At 46.0% G+C, this 27,849-nt stretch overlaps 2 protein-coding genes, 1 long non-coding RNA gene and 1 pseudogene across 3 annotated transcripts; 2 read left to right on the top strand and 2 right to left on the bottom strand.

Moving 5' to 3' along the window:
• The first annotated feature begins 2,996 nt into the window (after nt 1-2,996).
• On the top strand, nt 2,997-3,750 carry LOC121274515 (histone H1-like). Its single transcript, XM_041181852.1, has one exon. It carries the CDS (start codon nt 3,030-3,032, stop codon nt 3,696-3,698), a length of 669 nt encoding a protein of 222 aa, XP_041037786.1. The 5' UTR covers nt 2,997-3,029; the 3' UTR covers nt 3,699-3,750.
• A 307-nt stretch (nt 3,751-4,057) lies between these two features.
• On the top strand, nt 4,058-4,838 carry LOC121274501 (annotated as a pseudogene).
• A 5,964-nt stretch (nt 4,839-10,802) lies between these two features.
• On the bottom strand, nt 10,803-27,641 carry LOC121274578. The gene is made up of 3 exons (XR_005942273.1): nt 27,554-27,641; nt 26,627-26,823; nt 10,803-11,420 (listed from the first exon to the last, which is right to left on the bottom strand). It is a non-coding gene; the product is annotated as an uncharacterized LOC121274578 (long non-coding RNA).
• On the bottom strand, nt 11,723-12,142 carry LOC121274554 (histone H2B 5). Its single transcript, XM_041181893.1, has one exon. The coding sequence runs from the start codon at nt 12,125-12,127 to the stop codon at nt 11,753-11,755; it is 375 nt and encodes a 124-aa protein (XP_041037827.1). The 5' UTR covers nt 12,128-12,142; the 3' UTR covers nt 11,723-11,752.
• Nucleotides 27,642-27,849: the final 208 nt, after the last annotated feature.

Here is a 27,849-nt window from a genome sequence, read left to right as displayed (position 1 = left end):
AAAGTAAGAGATCGCCCATTGAATACAGAGATGAGGAGATTTTTTCTCTCAGAGGGTAGTGTGTCTTTGGAACTCTTTCCCTCAAAAGGCGGTGGAAGCGGAGTCTCTGAATATTTTTAAAGCAGAGCTAGATAGATTCTTGATAAGCAAGAGGGTGAAAGGTTATCGAGGGTAGGCAGGAATGTGGGGTTGAGGTTACAATCAGATCAACCAAGATGTTACTGAATGGCAGAGCAGACTCGAATGGCCGAGTGGCCTCATCCTGCTCTTTATTCCTTCTGTTCATATGTTCATTTGCCTGGAACTCTAGACTCCCTCTCGATCATCTCCACTCATAAAACTGGCACCGAAACCAAACAGCCGCTGTTTAAAATGTGCCCGTCCTATTTCTCACCTGGTACCTGCAATAGCTGCTCTTTGTCTGACTCCCCACATCCTGACTGTCCGTCTCTGTTCCCACTCCCCACTGTCCAATATCAACAAACCTGGGGAGTGGGAACTAAACCAGGAATATTCACAGTTGCTTTGTGGAGAGAAAGCAGCAATGATTTTCAATAACAACTTCTTGCCTTTCTGTCTCCTTCCTCCCAGGAGGCTGCTGTTTGTTCCCATCCCCCAGGACTGGGGTCTCTCCATTGGTGGCTCTTCCTGTCCCAGGTCGAACAGGGGGAGAGCAGCGCGCATGCGCACTTCCGCTCACCGCATCCCCCCTCCCCCATCTCCTCAGCACCGCCCCATCCCCAGTTCAGCTCTGGTGGCGGAATGATGCATGCTCGTAATTCTACAACATTGCGTGAAACTATTTTGTTCGGAAATGTTCTCCAATTCACTTTTATCCGAGATTCAGCAAAAGACCTGGAGCTTATGAGGAGGAAACGATGACAACTGGGACTTGCCCCCGCAAGAAACTCATTCTGGGATCTTTCTTTGTAGACTGTTTGGTGTTCAGGGGCCCGTCTTCACAAAGCAACCCTGCAGAATCACTGAAGGAACCCGGGAATCGGGGTGTTTGCTGGGACCATAAATGAGTTAATATCAAACAGGTACTCTCCAGATTCATTTAATCCAAGTGAAACACTCGCTGGGAGTAATATCCAAAGGCCCTGAGCTACAGGGAGTACAACAGGGAAGAGAGGGTTAAACATGGGCCATTGTTTCTCACTCACTGACACTGTCATCGAGCCATACAGTCACAGAGTCATTACTGCTCAGAAGGAGGTCATTCGGCCGATCCAGTCCATACTGGCTGTCTGAAGAATAATCCAGTCAGTCCTATTCTCCTGCTCTATCCCTGCAACTTTATTTCCCAGAGGAGACCACGCAATTTCCGTTTGAAATCTCCGTTTCCACAATGCCCATAGGGATCAAGATCCAGGTCATTACCCGGAGAGTAACAAAGTTCTTGCACACATCTCCCCTGCACATCTTGTCTTAAATTTTAAATCCGTGTCCATTAATCCTTCTACCCTCAGCTCATGGGAACAACTTTCCTTTGTTTACCTGATCTAAACCTATTATAACCTTGTACACCTCTCTTAGACCTCCCCTCAATTTCGTTTTCTTCAAGTAGAGCAGCTTCAGATTCTCCAACCAACCTTGCAGCTATAACCCCTCATCCCTGGAACTATTCTAGTAAATCTCCTTTGCACCGTCTCAAAGACCCTCACATCCTTCCAAAAGTGTGGTGACCAGAAATGGGAGCATTATTCTAGTTGCAACCTAACCAGAGCTTTATAAAGGTTAAACATAACGTTCCTGCTTTTATGCTCAGCACTTCTGTTGATGAAATCAAGGATCCCATCTGCTTTCCTAACTACTCTCTCAAAATCTCCTGTCACCTACAAAGATTTAAAGATTTTCGGGCCCTCTGACTCTGCACACTTTTTAGAACTGGACCATTAAGTTAAGCCTCCTCTCCCTAGCTCTTCTGTCAAAACACAGCACTGTCCCTGAGTGCAGGATTAATAATGTGTCTCTGCTACAGTATCAGTTAGAACTGAGGTTGCAGCTTCTGCCTCTCCAGGAGAAATTTTATGGATGGAGCCATAATTTCCAGGAATTTCTGCAACTGATGGATCTATTGTCTGATCGTCTGTGTCTCACTGCCCTCGCTCACTCTGTCTCTGTCTATCCCTCAAGCCCCTCTCTATTGAATTCCATATGAAGGAGGGGCACTGTTGTTTAGTGGCTGAGTGCACACAATCTGTATCTTCAAATGATCAAAAATTAGTCTGTTTGTGAACAAGACAATAATTTAAACCAGTTACGGGTTAACCCTGTGATTTGCTGCAGTCTCCTGAATCTGGGGAACAGACACTGTGAGCAACTCCGGTCTCAGAGGGTTTAACAGTTACTGAGCTGGAAACTACTACTAATCCCCGAGAATCCACAACACAGGCCGAGAGGAGAGGAAAGCCTATCCTGGGAGCTGTAAGTCTGAGACAGAGTTTGCCCTGTCAATGTGCAGATGTGAACATTGTATCAGCGAGAGTGAGTTAAAGGGGCAGGCGGGTTAGACTAATGTCACTGTGTTTGTGTGTCCGGCCTCAGCGCCAGATTTCCAAGTCCTTCTTGTGTAAAATCACACGATTTCCCTGTAACTGGATCGCGATGCTCCCCTGCTCAGCCCTGAAGATGGAATTTACGGGAAATACTTCGTTAATTTCAAGATTTCAGTGGAAACACAGAGAAGAAGTCAGCGCTCGGCTGAGAGGGCGCGATCAAAGCAGCAAAGAAACGGGTTTAAATCGAAATTGCTGCCTTTAATTCGATGGAACTTTCTCGACAACAAAGATTCGGATTTTGTTAACAGAAGGAAGCGGGTGTGGGAATCTGAAATATCCAATTTGAACTGGAATTGGGGAGTTTATGAGGAGAGAGAAACACAGAAGCTGGAGGAGCTGGGAGCTGACAGCAGGTTGTCTCTGCCCCGTCCGCTCTCTGCCTTTAAGTTGCTCTGAGCCGCCACCACTGGTTTCATTTCTGATCCAGTTCTGACTGTCAGAGAGATTTTCCACAGAGTCTCGGATATGACTGATACTGCAGCCGCCGAAACGGCTCCTCCAGCCGCTGCCGCTCAAGTCAAACCTCCCAAGAAGAAGAAGGCGGCTCCCCGATCGAAGGCAGCCGGTCCCAAGTTAGGCGAACAGATCCTGAAGATTGTGGCGGGTTGCAGCGATCGCAAGGGGATGTCCCTGGCCGCGATAAAGAAAGCTTTGTCTGGCAGCGGTGTCGATGTGGGGAAGCTGGGCTCCCAGATCAGGTTAAGTATCAGGAGGAAGGTGGAGAGCGGCTCCCTGGTGCAGGTAAAGGGACAGGGCGCCTCCGGTTCCTTCAAAATCCCTAAGAAGGAATCCCAGGGGAAAGTGGGAAAGAAGGAGAAGAAACCAACAGCCAAGAAATCTTTAGTAAAGAAACCAGCGGCCAAGAAGGTGAAAACAAAGAAAGCAGCAGCCAAGAAATCTCCAGCCAGGAAAGTAGCAGCCAAGAAATCCCCAGCGAAGAAAGCAACAGTCAAGAAAACAAGCAGCAAGAAGGCGGCAACTCCAAAAAAGGCGGTGAAGAAAGCAGCGCTGAAGAAAAAATCTCCCGCCAAGAAGCTCACGGGCGGAAAGGCTTTAAAAAAAGTGGATAAATCGAAGGCCAAGCCCAAAGTGAAAACAGCAAAGGCTAAGAAAGCAGCGCCAGGAAAGAAGTGAAACCAGCCGAGCAAATTGTAAACCTCTGAACACAAAGGCTCTTCTCAGAGCCCCCCACGTCTCTCAGGAAAGAGCTGATTCCCTGAATCAAATGTCCCTGTCCCGAAGCTGGGAGCAGGTTTCATACAAATGATTTATATTAAATTGAAAATTCCCGGTATTTAACTGACATGCACTATACCCAGCCCCTCCCCCACTCTGCAATAAAACAGAGCGGTGTCCGTGCCCCATTGTAACTGGGGATTTGTTCAGCTGCTCTGTCAGTTTCTGCTCGTATCCTTTTCACAGATTCAGGGTGAGAGTTTGTAAGACAGTAACCCGGGCGGAGAAACCTCGCGTTACAACTCAAAGTCCAACACATGAGTTTGTCTAATTCAGCTGGAGTGAGGTGTCGGTAAACTGCTCAACCCGCCTGGAGGGGAGGTGTGTGGGGATAGAACAGAAGCTGGGAGTGAAGTGGAAACAGGCGGATTTGACAGGGTGTAGTGTATGTACTTGGGCGGGAATATTACTGAATTTTAATTGTAAAACTCTTTATTTAAAAGCTGCGGGTTTTTAGAACCGTTTAATTTGAAGCTCTAATCTATAGGTTTTGTGCCGAGCGCTGGGTTCACTTCCATTGTCGATATTTTTCTAAAGAATTTCTGTTCTAGCAGGAAGGGGGCGGAGCTGGATTATTAAAAATAATCTGTTCTGTCTGTCACTCAGTCTCCTCCCCACTCCGCCTCTCATTCTATGCCCGTTTCTCAGTCAGGTCAGGGAGGGCTGTATAAAAGAAGAACCGAAACAGCTCATCTCTGATATTCAACAGCGATCTGAGTGAAGAATCATCATGTCTGGCAGAGGAAAGGAGGCAAAGGACTGGGTAAAGGCGGAGCAAAGCGGCACCGCAAAGTGCTTCGTGATAATATCCAGGGCATCACCAAACCAGCAATCCACCGCCTGGCTCGCCGTGGCGGTGTCAAGCGGATCTCGGGTTTGATCTATGAGGAGACTCGCGGGGTGCTGAAGGTTTTCCTGGAGAATGATCAGGGATGCGGTCACCTATACTGAACACGCCAAGCGCAAGACGGTCACTGCTATGGATGTGGTGTACGCTCTGAAACGCCAGGGTCGCACTCTTATGGATTCGGCGGCTAAACAACTCGACCCTTTCTACCAAACACACAACAAAGGCTCTTTTAAGAGCCACGCACCGCCTCTCAGAGAGAGCAGAGACCTGGGAACGGGAGCTGGGATGGGCTGTGATCGGGAATGTTAGTGCCTGATTTGTTCTGACGGGGAATGTACTGAGAACCTCAGTTTGCTCGTTGTTTATTTACCCGGATGGCACATTTTGCACTGATATTGAAAAGTCTCTCCACTAATTGATATTTTCTAGATGAATAATGAGTCGGATAGTAATGACAGGATCTGGCGGTCCCTCTAACATCAGCCGTTCAATCCGCCAGTGGAGTTCAGGTTAAAATCAGAGCAGCCATGATCTCACTGAATGGCGTAGCAGGCTCGATGGGCTGAGTGGCCTCCTGCTCCTAATTCCTATTCGCACGTATGTTCGTCAGGACTCAGACCGGGAACAGGGGAGATTCGAGCCGCTCCCGTTCCCGCTCTTTATCAGCATGAACAGCCCAGAATGAGGGCAATGGGAAGTGGTCTGATGCTCCCAGCACCGCTTCTATTTTATTACCCACTCCAGACCTCGAAGCGAGGGGCAATTTCGAGGGCTTTTTGTGCTGTAGGGAGCAATGGACAGTCCTTCAGTTGTTGCCTGGGAAATTGAGCACTGACTTTACACAGTTCAAACAACAGACTGGTGTTTCTGTCCAAAAATGAGCAGATTCACTAGGATGATGCCGGGTTTAAAAATTGCCGGGACAGGTTACAAGAATTGGAATTTCATTGGGATTAGGAAATAGTGGACGAACGAAGTCTATTGTCGAAACGGAAAACGGCTGCAAAAAAAGGCGGAATTTTTGAAATGGGCAATTAAAAGCAACTCGACCAATGAGGACCTGAGTTGCCAGGGATTAATTCATTGGTTAGATTTGGATGAAACTGCCTGGGCAGTAAGGCTGCAGCCAATTACTGTTCGGGGCGGTTCCTCACAGAGTTTAAAAAGGCGGATTGTGGAGCAGACTGTATTAATAGTCCTTGTATCTCAGATTGTGGTGAATCTGTTCAGAAAATGGCCAGGACCAAGCAGACAGCGCGCAAATCGACCGGAGGGAAAGCTCCCCGCAAACAGCTGGCTACCAAAGCGGCCCGGAAGAGCGCTCCAGCCACGGGCGGAGTGAAGAAGCCTCATCGCTACAGACCCGGCACTGTGGCTCTGAGGGAGATCCGCCGCTACCAGAAATCCACCGAGCTGCTCATCCGCAAACTGCCCTTCCAGCGCCTGGTGCGAGAGATCGCTCAGGACTTCAAGACAGACCTGCGCTTCCAGAGCTCGGCCGTCATGGCCCTGCAGGAGGCCAGCGAGGCTTACCTGGTGGGGCTCTTTGAGGACACCAACCTGTGCGCCATCCACGCCAAGCGAGTCACCATCATGCCCAAAGACATCCAGCTGGCCCGCCGCATCCGCGGGGAACGCGCCTAAAACCCGGCTTCAGCACCAAGTACAACAACGGCTCTTTTAAGAGCCACTAAATCGACAGATGAAAGAGCTGCGATCTCCTGTTAAGCACACCAGAACATCACTATCGGTTACAATTTATTCTCCCTTGCTCCAAGTAGCTTTGTCTTGTCGACATAGCTCATGTGGAATTGAGAGATTACAGATGAAACCGTTATCACTTGTAGCGCAGATTAGAACTGCGAATATTTTTGGGCTCTGGGATATTCTTATCTATGAATTGCGGCATTTACAATGTGCATAAATACATTTCGTGCACAGGGAAGTCAATACTCATTGTCATTATAAGGCAACACTATGAACAAGAAGCGATTGTCCAAGAGTAACCCTCCAGTGCTCAGATATGGTTGTCGTTAGTCACAGTTATACAGCAAAGAAACAAGCCGTTCCTGTCAGTGCCGGACTGACTATCCTTGGTTAATCCTTGCCTCTCCATGTGGAAATTAATTCTGTCTCAAATGTAAAAAAAAAACAGCTTCCCTACCACTGACGTTAGACTCACTGGCCTACAGCTCTCTGGTTTATCCCTACAACCCTTCTTGAATAATGGTACCCATTAGCTGTCCTCCAGTCCTTTCACCTCTCCTGTGGTCATGAATGATTTGAAAATTAATATCAGGGTCACTGCAATCTCCTCCCTTGCCTCCCACAGCAGCCTGGGATACATCTGATCTGACCGTATGGGAAGGATGTTGTTGCACTGGAGAAGTCACAACGTTATACAGCACAGAAACAGGCCCTTCTGCCCATCATATCCCAGGCCGGCCATCAAGCACCTATCTATTCTAATCCAATTCTCCGGCACTTGGCCTCCTTTTGTTGTGGTGTTTTGAGGGCTCATCTAAATATTTCTCAAATGTTGTGAGAGTTCTTGCTTCGCTATTATTGGTGCACAACCACTTACAGCTTTGGTACGCCACAGACAGACAATAGGTCACCCTTTCACTGATCCTGTGAGTGGCTCTGAAAAGATTAAAGGATGGCCGCTTCACTTGGTCTTCGAGCCCGCAGCGGCGCTGGTTTTCTAGGGCAGCAGCACGGCCTGGATATTAGGCAGCACCCCGCCCTGAGCGATGGTCACCTCTCCCAGCAGATTGTTGAGCTCCTCATCATTGCGGACGGCCAGCTGCAGGTGTCTGGGGATGATACGGGTCTTCTTGTTGTCCCGGGCCGCGTTACCGGCCAGCTCGAGGATTTCAGCCGTCAGATACTCCAGCACAGCAGCCAGATAGACCGGGGCTCCGGCACCCACACACTCAGCATAGTTGCCCTTTCTCAGGAGCCTGTGAACACGGCCCACCGGGAACTGCAGTCCAGCCCGGGAGGAGCGAGACTTGGCCTTGGACCGAGCTTTACCGCCGGTCTTTCCTCTTCCAGACTTTTTTTTGAAAAATATACTTTATTCATAAAATATCTGGAAGAACATTCCAAAGCATTTCAAAATCACCATCACAAAAGGACAATCTGATTCAACTTTTACACGTGGATCACAAGGTGCATCAATACAATCAATGAATATTTCAATGATATCAACATGGTTATTACAGAGAATCAGACAATGGTATTGGAGTAATCAACATCGTGCTGCACTCTGAGGTGCTTCAATACAATTATAATACAAATAGTATTTAATGCAGACATTCATGTGGAGCTGTCCAGCCCAAGGGGCTCTCAACAGTTCCTAGCCCCTCGGTGCACTGTGGCAGAAAGGTCTTACACAGCGACATTTCCCCATTGCGTCTCTGCGGCGGCTGCCCCAAGCTTTAATGCGTCCCTCAGCACGTAGTCCTGGACCTTGGAATGTGCCAGTCTGCAACGCTCAGTCAGGGACAACTTTTTGCACTGGAAGATCAACAAGTTTCAGGCAGACCGAAGAGCATCTTTCACCGAGTTGATGATCCTCTAGCTGCAGCTGATGTTTGTCTTGGTGTGTCCCCCTGGGAACAGCCCGTAGAGCACAGAATCCTTTGTCACAGGACTGTTCGGGATGAACTTCGACACAAACCACTGTATCTCTCTCCAGACCTTCTTTGCAAAGTCACAATCCACAAGGAGGTGAACAATGGTCTCGTCCCCCACCACAGCCACCTCAAGGGCAATGTGCAGAGGGGGTAAAACTCCTGGTGTGTAGGAAGGATCTGACCGGGGGGGGGCCTTTCTCACCACCAGCCAAGCTATATCTTGGCACTTGTTGGAAAGTTATAGCAATGACGTATTCTGCCAAATGACTCTGACAGTCTGCTTGGGGAACCATCGCAAAGGATCCACCCTCATCTTTTCCTGCAGGGCCTCTAAGACGTTACGTGCTGATCACTGCCTGATGGATTGTGGTCAAAGGTGTTTCTCTGTATAAATTTTTCCACAAGGGACAGGTGGCACGGGACAGTCCGACTGCTTGGAGCGTTCCGCGGCAGTGTGGCCAGACCCATCCATCGCAACACTGGGGACAGGTAGAATCTCAGCACATAGTGACACTTGGTGTTTGCGTACTGAGGGTCTACGCACAGCTTGATGCAGTCGCACACAAAGGTGGCCATCAGTATGAGGGCGATGTTGGGCACGTTCCCCGTCCTCCCCACTCCCCCTTATCTATAGGCTTGTACATCACATTCCTGTGGACACGATCCATTTTCGACCTCCAGATAAAGTGAAAGATGGCTTGGGTGATCGCCATTGCAGATCATTGTGGAATGCGCCAGATCTGCACCACATATAGCAAAGCAAGAGTGCCTCACACTTGATGACCAGGTTCTTACCCACAATGGAGAGAGAGCAGCGCTCCCACATGCCCAGTTTTCTTTTCACCATAGACACTCACACCTTCCAGTTTCTAACGCATGTCCCAGTCCCTCAGAGCCATATCCCCAGCACCTTCAGTCTGTCAGCCCTGATGGTGAAGGGGACAAAGTATCGGTCAGCCCAGTTCCCAAAGAACATGGCCACACTCTTCCCACAATTTACCTTGGCTCCCGAGGGCAGCTCGAACTGGTCACAGATGTGGATCAGTCTGAGCACCAACAGCAGATCCGAGCAGAAGATGGCAACATCTTCTATGTACAGGGAGGCTTTGACCTGAGAGCCTCCACTGCCTGGGATTGTCACTCCTCTTATGTCCGGATCCTTCCTGATGGACTCAGCAAAGAGTTCTATGCAACACACAAACAGGACAGGGGAGAGATGGCAGCCCTGCCTGACTCCAGATTTAATAGGAAAGCTATCTGATTCCCACCCATTGATTGAGACTGTGCTACTGATGTTAATGTAGAGCAGTTGGATCCAATTGCGAATTCCCTCCCCAAACCCCATTTTGGAGAGCACATCCACCATGTAGGTGTGCAATATTCTGTCAAAGGCCTTCTCCTGATCCAGGCTGATGAGGCAGGTGTCCACACCCCTGTCCTGCACATAGGCAATCGTATCCCTGAGCTGCGCGAGGCTGTCAGAGATCTTCCTGCCCAGCACAGTGCAGGTCTGATAAGGGTGGATCACCAATTCCAGAGCGGACTTGACCCGATTAGCGATGACCTTGGACAGAATCTTATAGTTCACATTCAACAGTGAAATGGATCACCAATTTCTAATTTGCTCCCTTTCTCCCTTGTGCTTGTAGATGAGGGTGATGATGCCTTTCCTCATGGATTCTGACATGCTGCCAGCCAGAAGTATACTCTTGTACACTTCTAGCAGGTCTGGGCTGATCCAGTCCCAGAGCTGAATAGAACTCAGCTGGCAAGCCGTCGCTTCCAGGAGTTTTACTCTTCTCGAAGGACTCAAGTGCCTTAGTCAGTTCGTCAGGTGTTAGCGGTTTGTCCATGCTCTCCCATGTACTGTCATCTAAGACCTCCATGATAGAGGACAGGAAGGACTGGAAGTGCTGTCTGTGGGCTGCACGTCATACAATCCGGCACAAAAGGATTTGCTGATCCTCAAAATGTCGGACTGCAATGACTTTACTGAGCTGTCTTCTTCCTTCAGGCTGCTGATCACAGAGCTCTCTCTGTGTACCTTTTGGAAGAAGAAACGTGAGCATGTCTCATCCTGCTCCACGGAGCGGACTCTGGGCTGGAAGATGACCTTGGAGGCCTCCGAGGCAAAGAGCGAGGCTTGCTGGCTCTTCATTTCACCTCTTGGAGATCCTCCTTGACATCGACCCCCATTGACTGCAGCCTGCAGCAGATTCTGCATGTTTTTCTGGAGTCGGGACATTTCCCTCTGTTCCTTTCTAGCTTTCTGGGCGCCTTTGAGGATGAAAAACCTCTTGATGTTTCCCTTGATCGCTTCCCACCAGTGTGTCAGGGACTCAAAGAGGGATTTCACGGTTCTCCAACCTTTGTAATCCCTCTTGAGCTCCTCAATGTTCTCTGGGGTCAGCAGTTGCACGTTTAGCTTCCACGCGCCCCCCTGCCCACCCTCTGGTCTTCCTCTAAATGGCATTCAGCCAGTAGGAGGCAGTGGTCAGAGAAGAACACCGGCTTGACGTCGGTGGATCTGACTGCGAACGCACGGGACACAAACAGGAAATCTTTCCCGCCGGTCTTTCCTCTTCCTGTCATTCCACAATCTCACAAACACTTTCCCAAAAAATGAACAATTTCTCCAACATTTACTGTTCTCATAAACTGAAAACTCGTCTGATTGGTCTCTGTTCAATCCACCTTATTTGCCTATATTCTTCACCAATCAGACAAACGGAAACAGAAGAGGGCGGGATTTGCCATAACCGTCAGAACCAGTAGCATTGTCCATTTTAAAAAGCCCGCCAATTTCACTGCGGGAAAGAAGCGGATTAAAGTAAATGTCGTCCTTGGTCTGAGATTTCAAATCCCTTCTCTTTATTTGGTTTTATTCAGCTCGTGCCGTCACCAATCGCAGGCGCGGGTTTTAACATTTTGTTTAAATGTGGTTCATTCTCCTGTCGCTTTCTAACTGTCCCGGGCGGGAATCAATCCCTGTTCCCCGCTTTCCCAGGAGGGAAACATTCCGTTCAGGCTTCACTCTGAACCGAACACCCTTCGCTGTAAAGAGGGAGCGGATCGAGTCCTCAGACTGTCCTTATTCCGCTCTGTAATAATCCCACTCCGGCTGGAACCCTGCGGAAAATTACTGTTAATAAAATGATGAATCAATAACTATTTCAGGAATTGAGGGAAGGGACCATTACCGCTAAAAACAGCAGCTAATGAGGTCACTTAAAGACTGTGAAAATAACAGAATAACAGCTTTCAGCACAAAGCGAAGGCCGAGGAGCTAATTAAAGGGTTAGTGTCTGGGTTACAGGACAGGAGACACTAACAGCAGTGGAAGTTATTTTATATAATTACCGAGTAGGAAGGTGTTGGATGCAGCTCCTTCGTTGAGATTGTGGGTGGCTCTTAAAAGAGCCGTTGTGTTGTGAATGTGTTGTTCAGTCCATTGTGGGGTTTTACTTGGAGCTGGTGTACTTGGTCACCGCCTTTGTCCCTTCCGACACGGCGTGCTTGGCCAGTTCCCCGGGCAGCAGCAGGCGCACGGCGGTCTGGATCTCCCGGGAGCTGATGGTGCTGCGCTTGTTGTAATGGGCCAGGCGGGAAGCCTCACCCGCGATGCGCTCGAAAATATCGCTCACGAACGAGTTCATGATGCTCATGGCCTTGGAGGAGATGCCGGTGTCGGGGTGAACCTGCTTCATCACTTTGTAGATGTAGATGGAGTAACTCTCCTTCCTCGACTTTCGCCGCTTCTTGCCGCCCTTTGCTAGCGGTTTCTTTAAGGCTTTCTTGGCTCCCTTCTTGGGAGCTGGTTTCTTCTCATCAACCATCTTCCCTTTCAGACACAGAAATAAACCAAACCCCTTCCGAGCGCCGATTAAATAGACAGTCTCCCAGATCTATGCTAATGAAGGATTGGGAAAAGATGACTCTGAATGGACAGTTTAAAGGCTAAACCAGCCTCTAAGTATATAATTTCAGGATTGGATATGGAAACAGGCCAATCAGATTGTGATTTCTCGCCCCCACTCCTCCTCCACCCCGTCATCAGCCCATTTACTTTAGTCACGAAATACATTTACAAAGACTCTCGCCAGCCCCAGTTCCTCAGTGTTTTACTATACATCGGGGAACGTCGCCTGATTGTTTTGCGAGGGTCCCTTCTCCACAGAGGGAGACTATACGGGAAAGCGAGATTCCATCTGTAACAGAGAGCCCCTGATAATGTGTGCGAGTGTGGGATTTACTCACTCTGATATTGTGCATGAGTTTGGGATTCATTCGCTGTTTGTAAGGCCGTGCTACAGTGAGAGTGTCTGGGATTCATTCTGTGCTTGTCAGTCTCTGGGACTGAAAGTGATTGTTGATGTCGTTCTGTATCTGACTGTGATGGTGTTTGAGACTCATTGTGCATCTGTCAGTTAGCGGTGCATGTGAGTGGGGATTTCATTCTCTCCCTCTGACGGAGGGCAAGTCCGGAGAGCAGAGGCGTACCCTCAGGGCCTCCAGGCGGTGGAGTTCAAAGTAACATCACAATTCAAAATATGACGCAGTAAGTAGGTCAGGTAAGTACTTCTACTTATTCTATTAATTAAACTGCTGCAGTCCATTAGTTTAAACAAAATAATGTGAGGACTTTGTAGTAGGAGTGGAATAAGGACCGTAGTGTATTTAGTATTCTTTAAAAGGGAGTAACTAAGAAGCTTAATTTAAAGGGAACTCATGGCAGCAGAGCTCACACCCGCAATATGCTCCTCCTGTGCTATGTGGGAATTCATGGACACTTCCAGTGACCCTGGTGAGCATGTGTGAGGAAGTGCGTCCAGCTGCAGCTACTGGCTAACCACATTTCGGAGCTGGAGCTGCGGATGGATTCACCTTGGAGCATCTGCGATGCTGAGATTATCGGGGACAGAACATTCAGTGAGGCGGTCACACTGCAGGTAAAGACTGAACAGGCAGAAAGGGAATGGGTGACCACCAGGCAGAGTGGAGGGAGGCAAGTAGTACGGGAGTCTCCTGTGGCCATTCCCCTCTAACATATATACTGTTTTGGATACTGTTTGGGGAGGCAATGTCTCAGGGGAAAGCAGCAGAAGTCCATGGCATCACAGGTGGCTCTGCTGCAAAAGAGGGGAGGAAGGAGAGTGGCCGGGCTATAGTGATCAAGGATTCAATAGTAAGGGGAACAGACAGGCGTTTCTGTGGCCCACAAAATAGACTCCAGGATGGTCTGTTGCCTCCCTGGTGCCACGGTCAAGGATGTCCCAGAGAGCTGCAGGGAATTCTGAAGCGGGGGGGGGGGGGAGGTGTGGGTGTGTGTGAACAGCCAGTGGTCATGGTGCATATTGGTACCAACAACATAGGTAAAAAATAAAACAATGAGCTCCTACAAGTTGAATATAGGGAGTTAGGATGTGAACTAAAAAGTAGGACATCAAAGGTAGCAATCTCAGTATTATTACCAGTGCCACGTGCTAGCGAGAGTAGAAATAACAGGATATATTAGATAAATACGTGGCTAAAGAAATGTTGTAGGGGGGAGGGATTCAGATTCCTGGGACATTGGGACCAGTTCTGAGGAAATTGGGACCAGTACAAACAGGACAGGTTGCATCTGGGCAGCACCAAAACCAATGTCCTTGGGGGTGGAGAGGTTGGGGGTGGGGTGGAGGTGGTGGGGGAAAGTGTTTGCTAGTGTGGTTGGGGAGGGTTTAAACTAGAATGGCAGGGGGATGGGAACCTGAGTAGGGAGACAGAGGAGGGGAAAACAAGGATAGAAACAAAAGGCAGAAAAGTAAGAAGCAAAAGTGAAAGACAGAAAAAAAGTGTGAAAAACAAATGGGATCAGAGTGCAAAATAAAGCGAAGGTGGTTACAAAGTTAAAGAAAAGTTGAAAGGCATCATATCTTAATGTGTGGAACATTTGCAATAAGGTAGATGAATTCACGGTGCAAATAGATATAAACGGTTATAATATAGTTGCAATTATGAAGACATAGCTACAGGGTGATCAAGGATGCAAACTGAACATCCAGGGGTATTCAATATTTAGGAACAGCAGACCAATAGGGAAAGGAGGTTGGGTGGCATTGTTAGTAATGGAGGAAATCAATGCCATAGTGAGGAAGGATATTGGCTCGGAAAATCATGATGTGGAATCTGTTTGGCTGGAGATAAGAAACACCAAGGGGCAGAAAACGTTGGTTGTCCATAGGCCTCCAAACAGTAATGGAGATGTAAGGGAAGGCATTAAGCAGGAAATTAGAGATGCATGCAATAAGGATACAACTGTAATTGTGGGTGACTTTAATCGACATACAGATTGGACAAACCACACAGCAATAATTCTGTGGAGGAGAATTTCCTGGAGTGTGTACGTGATGGTTTTATGGACCAAGACATTGAGGAACCAACTAGAGAGCAGGCTATCATAGACTGGGTACCATGCAATGAGAAAGAATTAATTCCCTTGGGGAAGAGCGACCATAAAATGATGGAATTGTTCATTAGGATGGATAGTGAAGAAGTTGAATTCAAATCGAAGGTCCTGAACCTAAATAAAAGGAGCTACAAAGGTCTGAGACGCGAGTTGGCAATAATGGACTGGGGAACCGAACTTCAAAGGTTAACCAGTGGATAGGCAATGGCTAATATTTAAGGAACATCTGCATGAATTACAACAATTATTCATTCCTGTCTGGCACAAAAATAAAATAGGAAAGGTGGCCCAACCATGGCTTACAAAAGAAATTAGGGATAGTATTAGATCCAAAGAGGAGACAGATTAAATTGCCAGAAAAGAGAGCAAGCCTGAAGATTTGGAGCAGTTTAGGATTCAGCAAAAGTGGACAAAAAGATTCGCCAAGAAGGGGAAAATGGAGTATGAGATTAAACTTACAAGGGACATAAAAACTGACTGTAAAGGCTTCTATAAATATGTGAAGAGAAAAAGATTAGCAAAGATAAATGTAGGTTCCTTACAGTCAGAAATGGGGGAAATTATAATGGGGAACAAAGAAATGGCAGGAGAATTGAACACATATTTTGGTTCTGTCTTCACAAAAGAGGACACAAATACTTTTCCAGAAATGTTAGGGAACCAAGGGTCTAGCAAGAGGGAGGAATTGAAGAAAACTAGTATTAGTTAAAAAAAATTGTGGTCAAGAAATTAACGGGGTTAAAGGCTGAAAAATCCCCAGGACTTGATGATCTACATCCCAGACTACTAAAGGAAGTGGCCCTGGAAATACTGGATGCATTGGTGGTCATCATTGAAAATCTCTCGACTCGGGAGCAATTCCTACAGATTGGAGGGTGGCAATTGTAACCCCACTATTTAAACAAGGAGGGAGAGAAAAAACAAAACTACAGGCCAGTTAGCCTAACATCAGTAGTGGGGAAAATTCTAGAGTCTATTATAAAAGACATGGTAACAGAACACTTGGAAAGCATTAATAGGATTAGACAAAGTCAGCATGGGTTTATGGAAGGGAAATCATGCTTAACTAATCTACTGAAGTTTTTGGAGAAAAGATAAGGGAGAACCAGTGTGGATTGTATTGAATATTGATGTACAGCCTATCGCCAGAAAATGAGACAGAGGTGTCAAGAAAGGGAAGTGTCAGAGATAGACCATGAAGGTGATGGAGGGATGGAAATTGAAAGCAAAATTGATCATTTTTTCCAGGTTCAGGTGAGAGCACGAAGCAGCACAGAAATGGTCATCGGTGTACCGAAGAAAGAGTTGTGGGAGGGGGCCGAGTAGGACTGGAACAAGGAATGTTCCACATGCCCCATAAAGATGTTTCAGTGCTGCTTCATGGTCTCGTTTTCAATGAGAGGGTGGTCAGCCTGTGGAATTCTCTACCACAGAAGGCTGTGGAGGGCGGGTCACAGAGTATATTCAAGAAAGAAATTGGTACATTTTTGGATATTTGGGGCATCAAGGGATATGGAGAGTAAGAGGGAATATGGCGTTGAGATAGAGGATCAGCCATGATCATATTGAATGGTGGAGCAGGCTCAAAGGGCCGAATGGCCTACTCTTGATCCTAGTTTCTATGATATACCAGTTTGGGATAAATGCTGTATGTGTCATTCTCGACCACAATATGAGTGTTAGATTGATTCTATACCTGTTAGTCCCTGTAAATGTCTGTAAATGAGATTCATCCTGTGTTTGTCAGTCTCTGGCACTGTAAGTCAATGTGGTACTGATTCTAGATCGTTCAGTCTATGGTACTATCTGATTGTGCACTTCTCATTCACTGTCAGAGCCTGGTTCTGTGTCTGAAGGTGGGATTAATTTTGGACATTCCAACATCTGCTGCTCAATGTGAGTGTGGAATTCAGTCTGTATCTGTCAGTGTCAAGTGTTGAACAAGAATGTGGGAGTCATTCTCAATATCTGGGAATCTTTGAAACATATTTTCCATCTGTTAGTCTGTGATGCTGTATGTGAGAGTGGGATTCATTTTGTCTGTCAGGGTCTGGTAATCTGTCTGAGTGTTAGATACATTTTGTAACACTCAATCCCTGATGCTGTGCACAACTTTGTCCTTCCCTAATTGCCCTTGTTCAGAGGGTATTTAAGAGACAACCACATTCCTGCAGGTCAGGGACCTGGAGTTACCAGTCGGATCATGTAAAAGAGGCAGGTTTTGCATAGTTTTTGACGACAATTGACAATCAGAGTTTTGATTTCAAACTTCACAATTTGCCATGGTGGGATTCGAAACTGGGTCCCCTGGGTCTCTAGAATACTCATCCAGTGACAATAACACTGTGGCACTACCTCCCCATCTAGCAGAATGGCACAGCGGAAACGTGCTGGGCCCATAACCCAGAGGTTGATGGATTGAAACCATCTTCTGCTATTTTCATTTTCATTAATGACTGTGGGATTCATTCTGTCTCTATCAGACTTTGATTCTGAACGTGTGCTCATGATTCCTCTGTGTCTCAGTGTTTGGCACTGTGTGAAAGTCTGATTCATTCTCAACTTCTGAATGTCAAACGGTCTCAGATGTATTCTGCATCTACTGGTCAGCTGTACTATGTGTGATGTGGGATTCATTCTGCACTTGTCTGTCTCTTTTACTGTAGTGAGTGGGTGATTTATTCTGTACTGGTCAGTCGCTGGTGCTGTGAGTAATGGGCTTAATTCTGTCAGACTCTGGTGCTGTGTGTGTGTATTGTGCAGTTTGTCAATGCCTGGTAACATGTTGGATTTGTTCAGTAGTTCACCCTGTCCGATTTTCTGTGTGAATGTGAGGTTTATTTTATTGCTCTCAATCTTTGATGTGGGTTATGATTCTAGGGTTAACTCTGGATCTGTGCTCAATAGTTACTGGAGGGAACAGAAATGAGGTGCAGCCCTGTCGAAATTTGTTGATGCCATTATTCTCTCAATATTGAAAATCTCCAGTTCAGAACTAGAATCCTACACACAGCGCAGCTCCCAGTAAATGTTGCAGTATCCTATCCAAGCTGCATTTCCCAGATTTTACCAGCTGTGAATCCTTTGATCAGCATTTGGGTATTTCAGTGGAGGAACATCTGGCTGTTGACCCAATTCCATGGTGTTTTTGGGAGTAGTGGCCATAGGAGTGGAATTAAAATCCAGTCGTTTCCCTCTCTGTAATATTATCTCAATGAAATTGGTAATTAATACAGAAAGCATTAGTCCATCACACACTCTGATCAATTAAACCCTCTATCCTTTATTACTAATGCATTGGTTGTGATTTTGAGTCCCACTTGAGTTGAGTTTTCAGTCAAATTTCATGTTTTATTTGTGCAAAACTGAAACTCGTTCAGGGAAAAGGAACAGACACTTTCTGTCAGAAAGAGGCAGCTAATTTGCACATAATAAACCTCCAAAAGCAACAATGTGACCATGTTTTGGGCTGTTGATTGAGACATAAATATCAGCGACTGCACAGGCGGGGGGGCGGGGGGGGTGGGGGGTGCGGGCGGTGGGAGGAAAATAACGTCACTGCTCGTGTCTTCGGCAGAGCACCATGGAATCACTTACAACAAAATGAGAGGCTGGAGGAAGCTTCGTTTTAATGCATCTTCTGAAGGATAACACCTTGAATAGTGGAGCCCTCCCTCAGTGCTGTACTAGAGTATCAGTCTTCTTTGTTACACACAAATTCCGGTGTGGGATTTGAAAAAAAACACCTTTGTGTTCCAAAGGCGACTGCGACCAGGTCAGTCCCAATGAAAGTGTTTAAGAAATTGACCAATCAACAGCTACATGATTGGGACAATTATGAGGTCATCCCCTGGCAGGTCACATGACAGCTGGAGCCACAAGGCATCACAACCAGATTTGTGACTCGGCTCAAACCCAAAATCCTGTCACAATGATTTTTCAAATTAAGCTGTCAGCTGCTTGAAAATGCAGCAGTTAAACTTCCTGTCTGATCATGAAGAGAGCTAGGGAGCTAGAGCTAGTTACAAAACTAAATCCTTGAATAAAACAGTTCAAAAACCATCAAGATTGAAATCCTGTGAGGAAAAATCAAATCATTATTGAGAACTCTGCTGGGAGAACTTCATTGGACAGCAGAGAAATAGGGTGAAGAATCCAAGTAAATCAACACCAGCGAACAAGTTAAAATCTAAAGTGGAATAACTCCTGTCAAAAGCTGAGAGTTCTGTGCATCATCAGTTCATCAGGTCGAGATATTATCTGGATTAAGCTTTCTGTTTAGAACAGGGTTTAATGAACTAAGTGGAATAGACACGTCATTGCAGAACAAGTAAGTCATCTCTAGATTTTCTTGCATTCCAATTTATTGAAACATTGAATTCCGATGAACTAGAATTACAGTGCAAATGAATTGATAATTTAAAAACAAACTGTTTTCGAATAAATAAAGTAGAACAATTATTTTACAAAAAGTCCCAGAGTGACCTGCAAGCTCAAACACAGAGAGAGTGAATTGCAGAGTGAAGAGTTTAAAATGTGGATTTTGTGGAGAGTGGGGATTAGGTGCAGATGGGGAAGGAGCTGATGTGTAATTGAAACCGAGAGACAACAGCAAAAGTAGATGAGAGAAAGAGAGGAACATTCTAAATAACAAGAACTTTAATTAAATGGCTCATTTCAGTGAAGTGTTGGGACAGCTGAGAGCTGTTATCTACACATCCTCTGCTCTGTGGGAACTGCAAAGAGGCATGATGATAATTGTCAGATTCATAATACATATCGAGAACCAAGCAGAATATAGAAAGCACAGAGGAGAGCTGAAAAAGGAAATTAGGTCAGCCAAGAGAGTGTATGAGAAAAGATTAGAAGGTAACCTAACCACAAACAGAAGGCTTTTACCAATGTATAGACAGTTACTGAAAAGGTCAGCTGATTAGGAGATCTGTGGAGGCAGAGGGCTGAGGTACTAAATGAGAACAGTTCATCTGTCATCACAAAACAAGCGGATGCTGCTAATCTCACAGTAAAGGAGGAGCTGGTGGAGAAATTGGATAGGATGAAAATAGATAAAGAGGAGGCCATCACAAGGTTGGCAGTGTTCAGAGTAGAAACGCCACATAACCTGGATGGGATACATCCTGGATTCCTGAGGGAAGGAAGGTGGAAAATAGAGGAAGCTCGAGCCACAATCTTTCAAACCTCCTTGGATATGGAAGTGAAGCCGGAGAACTGCAGGTTGTTAATGTTATATCCATGTTTATAATGGAGAGGGATAAAGCTAGGAACAACAGACCAGTTAGTCTAATGCTGGTGGTGGGGAAACATTGAGACACAATAATCCAGGACAAAATTCATTGTCACTTGGTAGAACATGGGTTGATAAATGACAACCAGCACAGATTGGTTAACAGAAAATCATGGCAAATACTTAATGAAGTTCTTTGATGAAGTTTCAAAGAACATTGACCAGGGTAGTGAGGTTGATGGTGTTTGTCAGGATTTCCAAAGGGGTTTGAAAAAAGACTTGTTAGTAAAATTCAAGCAGATGGGACTAAAGGGGTAGGTGCAACATGGATGCAAAATTGAATAAGGGACAGAAAGGAGAAAGTAGTGGTGAATGGCTGTTTTTCAGCGTGGAGAGATTTATACAGAACTGATTCTCTGTCACGTCAGCTGGCTGTTGTGTTTGCATTCCCAGAGCTCTTAAATTTGAAATACTTCCAGCCTATATCCAAGTTTGCTGATGGCACTAGGTTAGGTGACATGGTTAGTAGTGTAGGTGGGAGCAGCAAGTTTCAAAGGCTCATTGACAGATTCAGTGAGTGAACAAAACTGTGGCCGATGATGGTCAACATGGGGAAGTGTGAGGTCATCCATCTTGGAGCAAAGAAAGATCAGAGAATTTCCTAAACAGTCAGAAACTTGGGACTGTGGAGGAGCTGAGGGTGAGTGAGAGTGAGAGCTGAGTGAGACTGGAGGGTGGATAAAGAGCAGCGGCAGAGCAGCCAGAGAGGAGTAGTGAGAGAGAGAATGAGAGAAGAGTAAGAGTGGAAGGTGGATAAAGAGCTGTGAGGGAGGGTTTGGAGCAAACCGGCCATGTTTATAATAAATAGTCAAAGCATGATATCAGGGGAAAGAAGGGAGCTGGTTGGTTTGTGCAGATTTCTCTAAATGAGGCATTGATTAAACAAGGAGCTGGAAAATTAAACATTTTGATCGGGGCAATTATAAGAGTATTAGTGCAGAACAGTCTTGAGGTATTTAATATAAATAACAATTTAAACAAGGTACAAACTGGATTCTAAAAGAGGGAATAGAGGTTTATTTAGATCATGGATGGCCAGCTGTGACCTGTTGTTTGCAGTTCCTGCCCCATGTGGGAACCTCAGGACACTTCATATGTCTTGGGGGCCACATGTGCAGGAAGTGTCTCCAGCTGCTTGAGCTCAAGCTCAGGATTTCCGAGCTTGAGGGGCAGCTGGAGTCACTGTGGAGCATCAGGGAGGATGAGAGATCGCTGGATCGTACATTCCAGGAGCTGAACACCTCAAAGGGAGAGAGAGAGAGCTCAGGATAGTAGATGGGTGGCCATCGAAAGAGTAGGAAGAGGCAGGAAATGCAGGAGTCTTCGGGGTGTGTGCCACTGTCAAACCGGTATTCAGCATTGGAGACTGCTGGGAATGGTGACACCCTGAAGGAGTGCAGTCCAGACCATGGCACCAATGGGCAAGAAACTGCACAGAATGGAACAGCAATGAGTAGAAATGCAGTCATTATTGGAGATTTCATAGTCAGGGGGACAGACAGGCATTTCTGTCACCGTCATTGAGAGTCCCACATGGTCTGTTTTCTCCTTGGTACCAGGGTAAAGGACATCACGGGGAGGGTACAGAATATTCTGCAGGGGGAAGGGAGTGAGCCAGAGGTTGTCGTACACGTCAGTATCAATGACACAGGGGGGACAGGTATTGAGGTCCCTCCGTCAGAATTCCCAGCAGCTAGGGAGGTAATTAAAAAGTAGGCCATCAAAGGGAGTAATCTCTGGATTACTGCCAGTGCCACGTGCTAGTGAGAGCAGAAATGTGAAGATGGGGAGAATCGATATGTGGTTTGAGGCAAATGCAGGAGGGAGGGTTTCACATTCTTGGGACATTGGGACCAGTTCTGGGGCAGGAAACACATATTCAAAAGGAATAGGTTGCACCTTAATAGGACTGGGACCAATTTCCTCATGGGGAGGGTCACTTGTGTGTTTCGGGAGGGTTTGAACTAAATAGGCAAGGGGTGGGCATCAGAAATAGAAGCAGAACTGAGGAATAACTGTGGAAGAAGTGGGAACATACAAGATAGGAGTAGATGAAGAAGGAATCTAAGAGAGATACAAGGACATGTGTGTTATTGCATAAAGTGTGGTGAATAATGTTGATGAGCTAGAAGCACAAATAGCCATGTGGGAATATGATGTCGTGGCAATGACAAAAACGTGGCTTAAAAATGGTGAGGACTGGGTGCTTAATATTCAATGATGCAAAGTGTTCAGAAAAGATAGAGAAGGGAAAAGGGAGGTGGGATGGTGGTACTAATTAAGGAAGTCACTGTAATCTTGGTAAGAGACAATATCCTCAAAAGGACAAGGGCAGAATTCATTTCTTGGAGCTGAGGATTAATAAGAGGATGATCCCACTCACGGGGATATTCAATTGGCCTCCAAAAAGGTGAGAGAGAGGGAGATAGAGGAGCACATCTGCAGGGAAATCACAGATGTATAAGAACATAGGAAGATATAAATTAGGAGGAGTAGGCCACTCCTCCCCTTGAGCCTGCTCCACCATTCAATAAGATCATGGCTGATCTGATTGTAACCTCAACTCCACATCCGGGCCTATCCCTGATAAGCTTTGACTCCCTTGATTATCAAGAATCTATCTCTGCCTTAAAAATATTCAAAGTCTCTGCTTCGAGCATCTTTTGAGGAAGAGAGTTTCAAAGACACAATAGCTTCCGATTGGAAAAAAAATTTCCTCATCTCTGTCTTAAATGGCCGACCCCTTATTTTTAAAAGTGATATGAACTATAGAGTGGTGATGTCTGGAGATTGATGAAATGTGTTTAGGAGAACTTTCTCGACCAGAAGGAGGCATTGCTGGATCTGGTGCTGGGGAAGGAGGTGGGCCAAGGTTGGCCACGTGAACCAAGTGTCTGTGGGTGAACCCTTGGGTAAGAGTGATTGGAAGGGAGTGAACTTCAATGGGGGGAGAGGGGATTTAGCCAGGGTAAAATGGAATTAGAGACTGACAGGAAAAACTGTAACAGAACAATGGAGGATCTTTCAGGAGGAGGTATTTCAGGTACAGAGTCGGTACATTCCAATAAGGGGGAAATGGAGAGGAACCAAAGCCAGGGCTCCTTGGTTGATGAGGAAGATAGAAAATATCATGAAACAATGAAGAGGCCGTGTGACGCAAGTCAGGTGAATTCTTCAAGCGTGAACCAGGTAACTGTTATTGTACGAGTGTGTGGAATTAACTTTATATCTATCCATCTCTACTACTGTATGTGAACGTGGAATTAACTAATCCCCAGTATCTGTCATCTGTACATGAGGGCATGATTAACTCTCTATCCGTCAATCTCTGTTACTGTGTTTCAGGGCGGAAATACAGTAACTTTTGACCTATCATTGACCATTAGTCTGTATGAGTGTGGAATTAATTCTGTATGTGTCAGCCTCTATTAGTGCATGCGAGTGTGGAATTAACTCTCCCTCCATCTCTGTTACTGTATGTGAGTGCACAATTGACTCCCCATCAGTCTCCATTACTTTATGTGTGTGTGGAATTATTTCTGTGTCTGTTGGTCTCTGTTACTGTATGAGAGTGTGGAATTAACTCGAGATCTTTTTGTCTCCATTACTATGTGTCAGTGTGACATGAACATTCTGTCAATCTCTGTAACTGTGTGTGTGTGCAGAATTAATACACTGTCAATCACAGTTATTCTGAGTGTGTGGAATTCACTCTCTGTCAATCTATAATAATGTGTGTAATTAACTCTCTGTCTCTGTTAATCTATGGAAGTGGGTCACTTCCAGGTTAACAAACTGCAACTAGCAGAGTGTCACAGGGATCAGTGCTGGGTTCTCAGCTATTTACAATTTATATTAATGACTCAGATGAAAGGACAGACTAGACAAAATTGCTGACAATACATGGATAGGTGGGAAAGGAAGTTGTGAGGAGGACACAGAATCTACAAAACAATATAGATATGTTAAGTCAGTGGGAAAAATGTGGCACGTGGACTATCCTATCAGAAAATGTGAGGATTTCCACTTTGGTGGGAAAAATAGAAAAGCAGATCGTTATATAAATGTGAAGAGATTGCAAAATACTGTGGTTCGGACAGATCCTGGACATGAATCACAAAAAGTTAACATGTAATTCGAGCAAGTAATTAGGAATGCAAATGGATCGTTGGTCTTTATTGCAAAGACGATGGAGAATGAAAGCAGAGATGCCTTGCTGCAACTGTACAGGGCATTGGTGAGACTACAGCTCGAACACTGTGTACAGTTTTCGTCATCTTGTTGAAGGAGGGACATATGCCCCACATCGCCATCATTCTGATGGCCACCTTTGTGTGTGGCTGTATCAAACTGTGCCTAGACCCCTGGTTCGCAAACACCAAGTGTCAATACGTGCTGAGGTTCTACCTGTCCCCAGTGTTGCGAAGGATGGGTCTGGCCACACTGCCGCGGAACGCTCCAAGTAGTTGGACCGTGCGGTACCACCTGTCTCTTGTGGAAGAATTTATGCAGAGAAATACTTTTGACCACAAGTCCTTCAGACAGTGGTCGGCACGTAATGTCCTAGAGGCCCTGTGGGAAAAGGAGATGGTGGATCCTGTCGGGTGGTTCCCCGAGCAGACTGTCAAAGTCATTTGGCAGAATGCCTCATCACCAGAACTTTCCAACAAGCACCAAGATGTAGCTTGGCTGGTGGTGAGAAAGGCCCTCCCTATCAGATCCTTACTACATACCAGGAGTCTCACCCCCTCCGCACGTTGCTCTTGAGTGGCTGTAGTGGGGAAGAGACCATTGTTCACCTCCTTGTGAAATGTGCCTTTGTGGAAAGTCTGGGGAGAGATGCAGCGGTTTTTGTCGAGGTTCATCCCGAGCAGTTCTGTGACACAGGACTCTGTGCTCTATGGGCTGTTCCCAGGGACACACACCGAGACAAACATCAACTGCAGCTGGAGGATCATCAACTTGGTAAAAAATGCCCTTTGGTCTGCCCGAAACTTGTTGATCTTCCACTGCAAAGAGTTGCCCCCGACTGAATGTTGCAGACTGGCACATTCCAAGGTCCAGGACTACGTGCTGAGGGACGCACTAAAGCTTGGGGCAGCCGCCACAAAGGCGCAATGGGGAAAGGTCACTGTCTAAGACCTTTCTGCCATAGTGCACCGAGGGGCTGAGAATTGTATAGACCCCTCGGCTGTATGACTCACAAGGAATGTATATAGTGAAAGCTACATCTGTCTCAATTGTATTGAAGCACTTCAGAGTGCAACATGTTGTATATTGATAACTCCAATACCATTGCACTGTCTGACTGTCTGTGATGACCATATTGAAAATACTGTCATGTTCATTGCTGGTATTAATTGCTCCTCGTGATCCATGTGGAAAAGTTGAATATGATTGCACTTTTTGTGATGGCCATTTGGAAATGTTTTGTAATGATCTTTCAGATATTTTATGAATAAAGTATAATTTTCCAAAACAAAAGTAGCTCAGAGAAGGTTCACTCGGCTTATTCCTGGGATGAGGGGTTGTCCCTTGAGGAAACATTGAGCAGTTTGGGCCAATCGTCATTTAAGTTTAGAAGAATGAGAGGTAATCTTATTAGATCTTAAAATGTTCTGAGGGGGAAAGATGCTGAGAGGATGTTTCCCCTCACGGGAGAATCTAGAACAAGGTGGTGGGGGGAGCAGAGTTTCAAAATGATGGGTCTCCTTTTTAAGACAAAGATGAGGAGGAATTTCTTCTCTCAAAGGATCTTTAATCTTTGAAATTCTCTACCTCAGACAGCAGTGGATGCAGGGTCATTGAATATATTCAAAGCTGAATTAGACAGATTTTGGAATGACAAAAGCCTTGTTATTGTTAGTTAACAGGTGATGTGCATTGATTACCCCACCTAAACAGAATAAAAAGATACAGCTGGAACACTCTGTGGGGAAGCTACTTGGAAGTCTGTAGCACTGAGGAGCTGTCTTGAAAATAAACCAGCTTGAACAAAAAGACCAGCCTGGATTAATTCTTCCACCACAACCTCTTATTGTGAATAACAAAGGCCATAATCAGATCATCCATGATCTTATTGAATGGCATTGAAGGCTAGGGTGGACAAATGGCTAACTCTTGCTCCTATTTCTTACGTTCTTATGTAGTATGATGGAGGCAGGTTCAAACAATGTCTTCAAAAGAGATTTGGATTAACTGAAAAGGAAAAATGTGCAGAGCTACAGGAAAAGGTGGTGAAGTGGCACAAGATGAATATAACCAGCACAGACATGACAGGCTGAATGGCCACCTCCTGGACTGTGACCGTTCTATGATTCTATGCATGAACTACCTGTCAATCTCTCACAGTATATGACGCTGGGTGGAATTAACTCAGTCTGTCACTCTCTGTCACCAAATCAGAGTGTGGAATTTACTTTCTCTCAGTCTCTTACAGTACAGGAAACAGCTAATGATTTTTGCTTCTGTCCTTTTATCAGAAATAGATAGGCTCTACTGGTCTCAAAAGTACTCAAGGTTAAACATATCAACTACTTCTCCATCTATACCCCAGTTGAAAGTCAGCCAACAAGAACATACCTTCACAGAAAGCGAGAGACCGACTTCCATATCCAACATCCACCCTGATGCAAAAGGACGCCTCATTTGTCAGTTTGTGTTTCTGGCCTTGGTTTTGTGAGAAATACCTGCAATAATTCACTGTCAAAATCATGTGGCTGCTGGGAGTCTTAAATAAAGACAGAAAATTCTGCAAAGATGCAGCAGGTAGGCATCATCTGCGGTGAGAGAAACAGAGAACACATTTCAGGTCACTGACAATCAGCCTGTAATAAAACACTTACTGACATCTGCTCATGGTGGCTGCAACTCCCACAATTCTGTGCCCGAGAAACCGCTGTATCCAATGCATTGACTTTCCCAGGCACAGATTGTGCATGCTCCCCAGGGCATTCTGATCCCAAACTTTTACCACTGCCACTTGTCTACCCATTCCACCAACCTGCCTATATTCTGTCTATATCTTTAGATCTGAAGAAGGGTCATACAGAATTGAAAAGTTAACTCTGTTTCTCACTCCACAGGTTATGATGTCAGAACTGAGTTTTTCCAGCATTTTCTGTTTTTACACTTATATCCAGTTGAAGTTTAACACTATCTTCCTCACTGTTCACAATACCTCCAACTTTCATGAACTCCGCAAATTCTTAAATGATGCTCTGTACACCAAGGTCTAGGACATTAATTTATATCAGAAAGAACAGGGGTCCTCACACCGACCCCTGGGGAACTCCGCTTTAAACTTTCCTCCAGTCTGAAAAACAACCATTCACCGCTACCCTCTGTTTCCTGTCACTCAGCCAATTCCATATCCATGTTGCTCTGTCCCTTTATTCCATGAGCTCTAACTTTGTTCACAAGTCTGTTGTGTGAGACTTTATCAAATGCCTTTTGGAAATCCATGTAAACCACATGAACAGCATCACCCTCCCCAACCCTCTCTGTTACCGCATCAAAGACTCGGTGCAAACGGGAGAATCCGGGAAGCGGGGGCGAGGATGGGGGAAGCGCTGCGCCATCGGCTTCACGGCGCCGACCCGCTCCCCGTCCCCGCGGCAGCGGCGCTGAGAGTCGGTGTTAATGAGGCGATGATCACCCACGTTCATCTTCCTGGTGCCGCACTGCGCATGCTTCGTGCAGCAGGCGTTTTCCGGTGGCTGGGCCTTCCCGCAGCTGCGCAGTGAGACCCTTCTGATGGAGATAGGGCGTATTCCCAGTCGCCTGGAATTCTGGGTGATATTGTT

The sequence above is a fragment of the Carcharodon carcharias genome (genome assembly GCF_017639515.1).
Source record: "Carcharodon carcharias isolate sCarCar2 chromosome 37 unlocalized genomic scaffold, sCarCar2.pri SUPER_37_unloc_1, whole genome shotgun sequence".
NCBI lineage: Eukaryota > Metazoa > Chordata > Chondrichthyes > Lamniformes > Lamnidae > Carcharodon > Carcharodon carcharias.
This window is presented reverse-complemented; position numbering and strand designations above follow the sequence as displayed.

Excerpts from the sequence above, each read along its gene's own strand:
- LOC121274515 (XM_041181852.1), top strand. The coding sequence starts at position 3,030 with ATGACTGATACTGCAGCCGCCGAAACGGCTCCTCCAGCCGCTGCCGCT.
- LOC121274554 (XM_041181893.1), bottom strand. The coding sequence starts at position 12,127 with ATGGTTGATGAGAAGAAACCAGCTCCCAAGAAGGGAGCCAAGAAAGCC.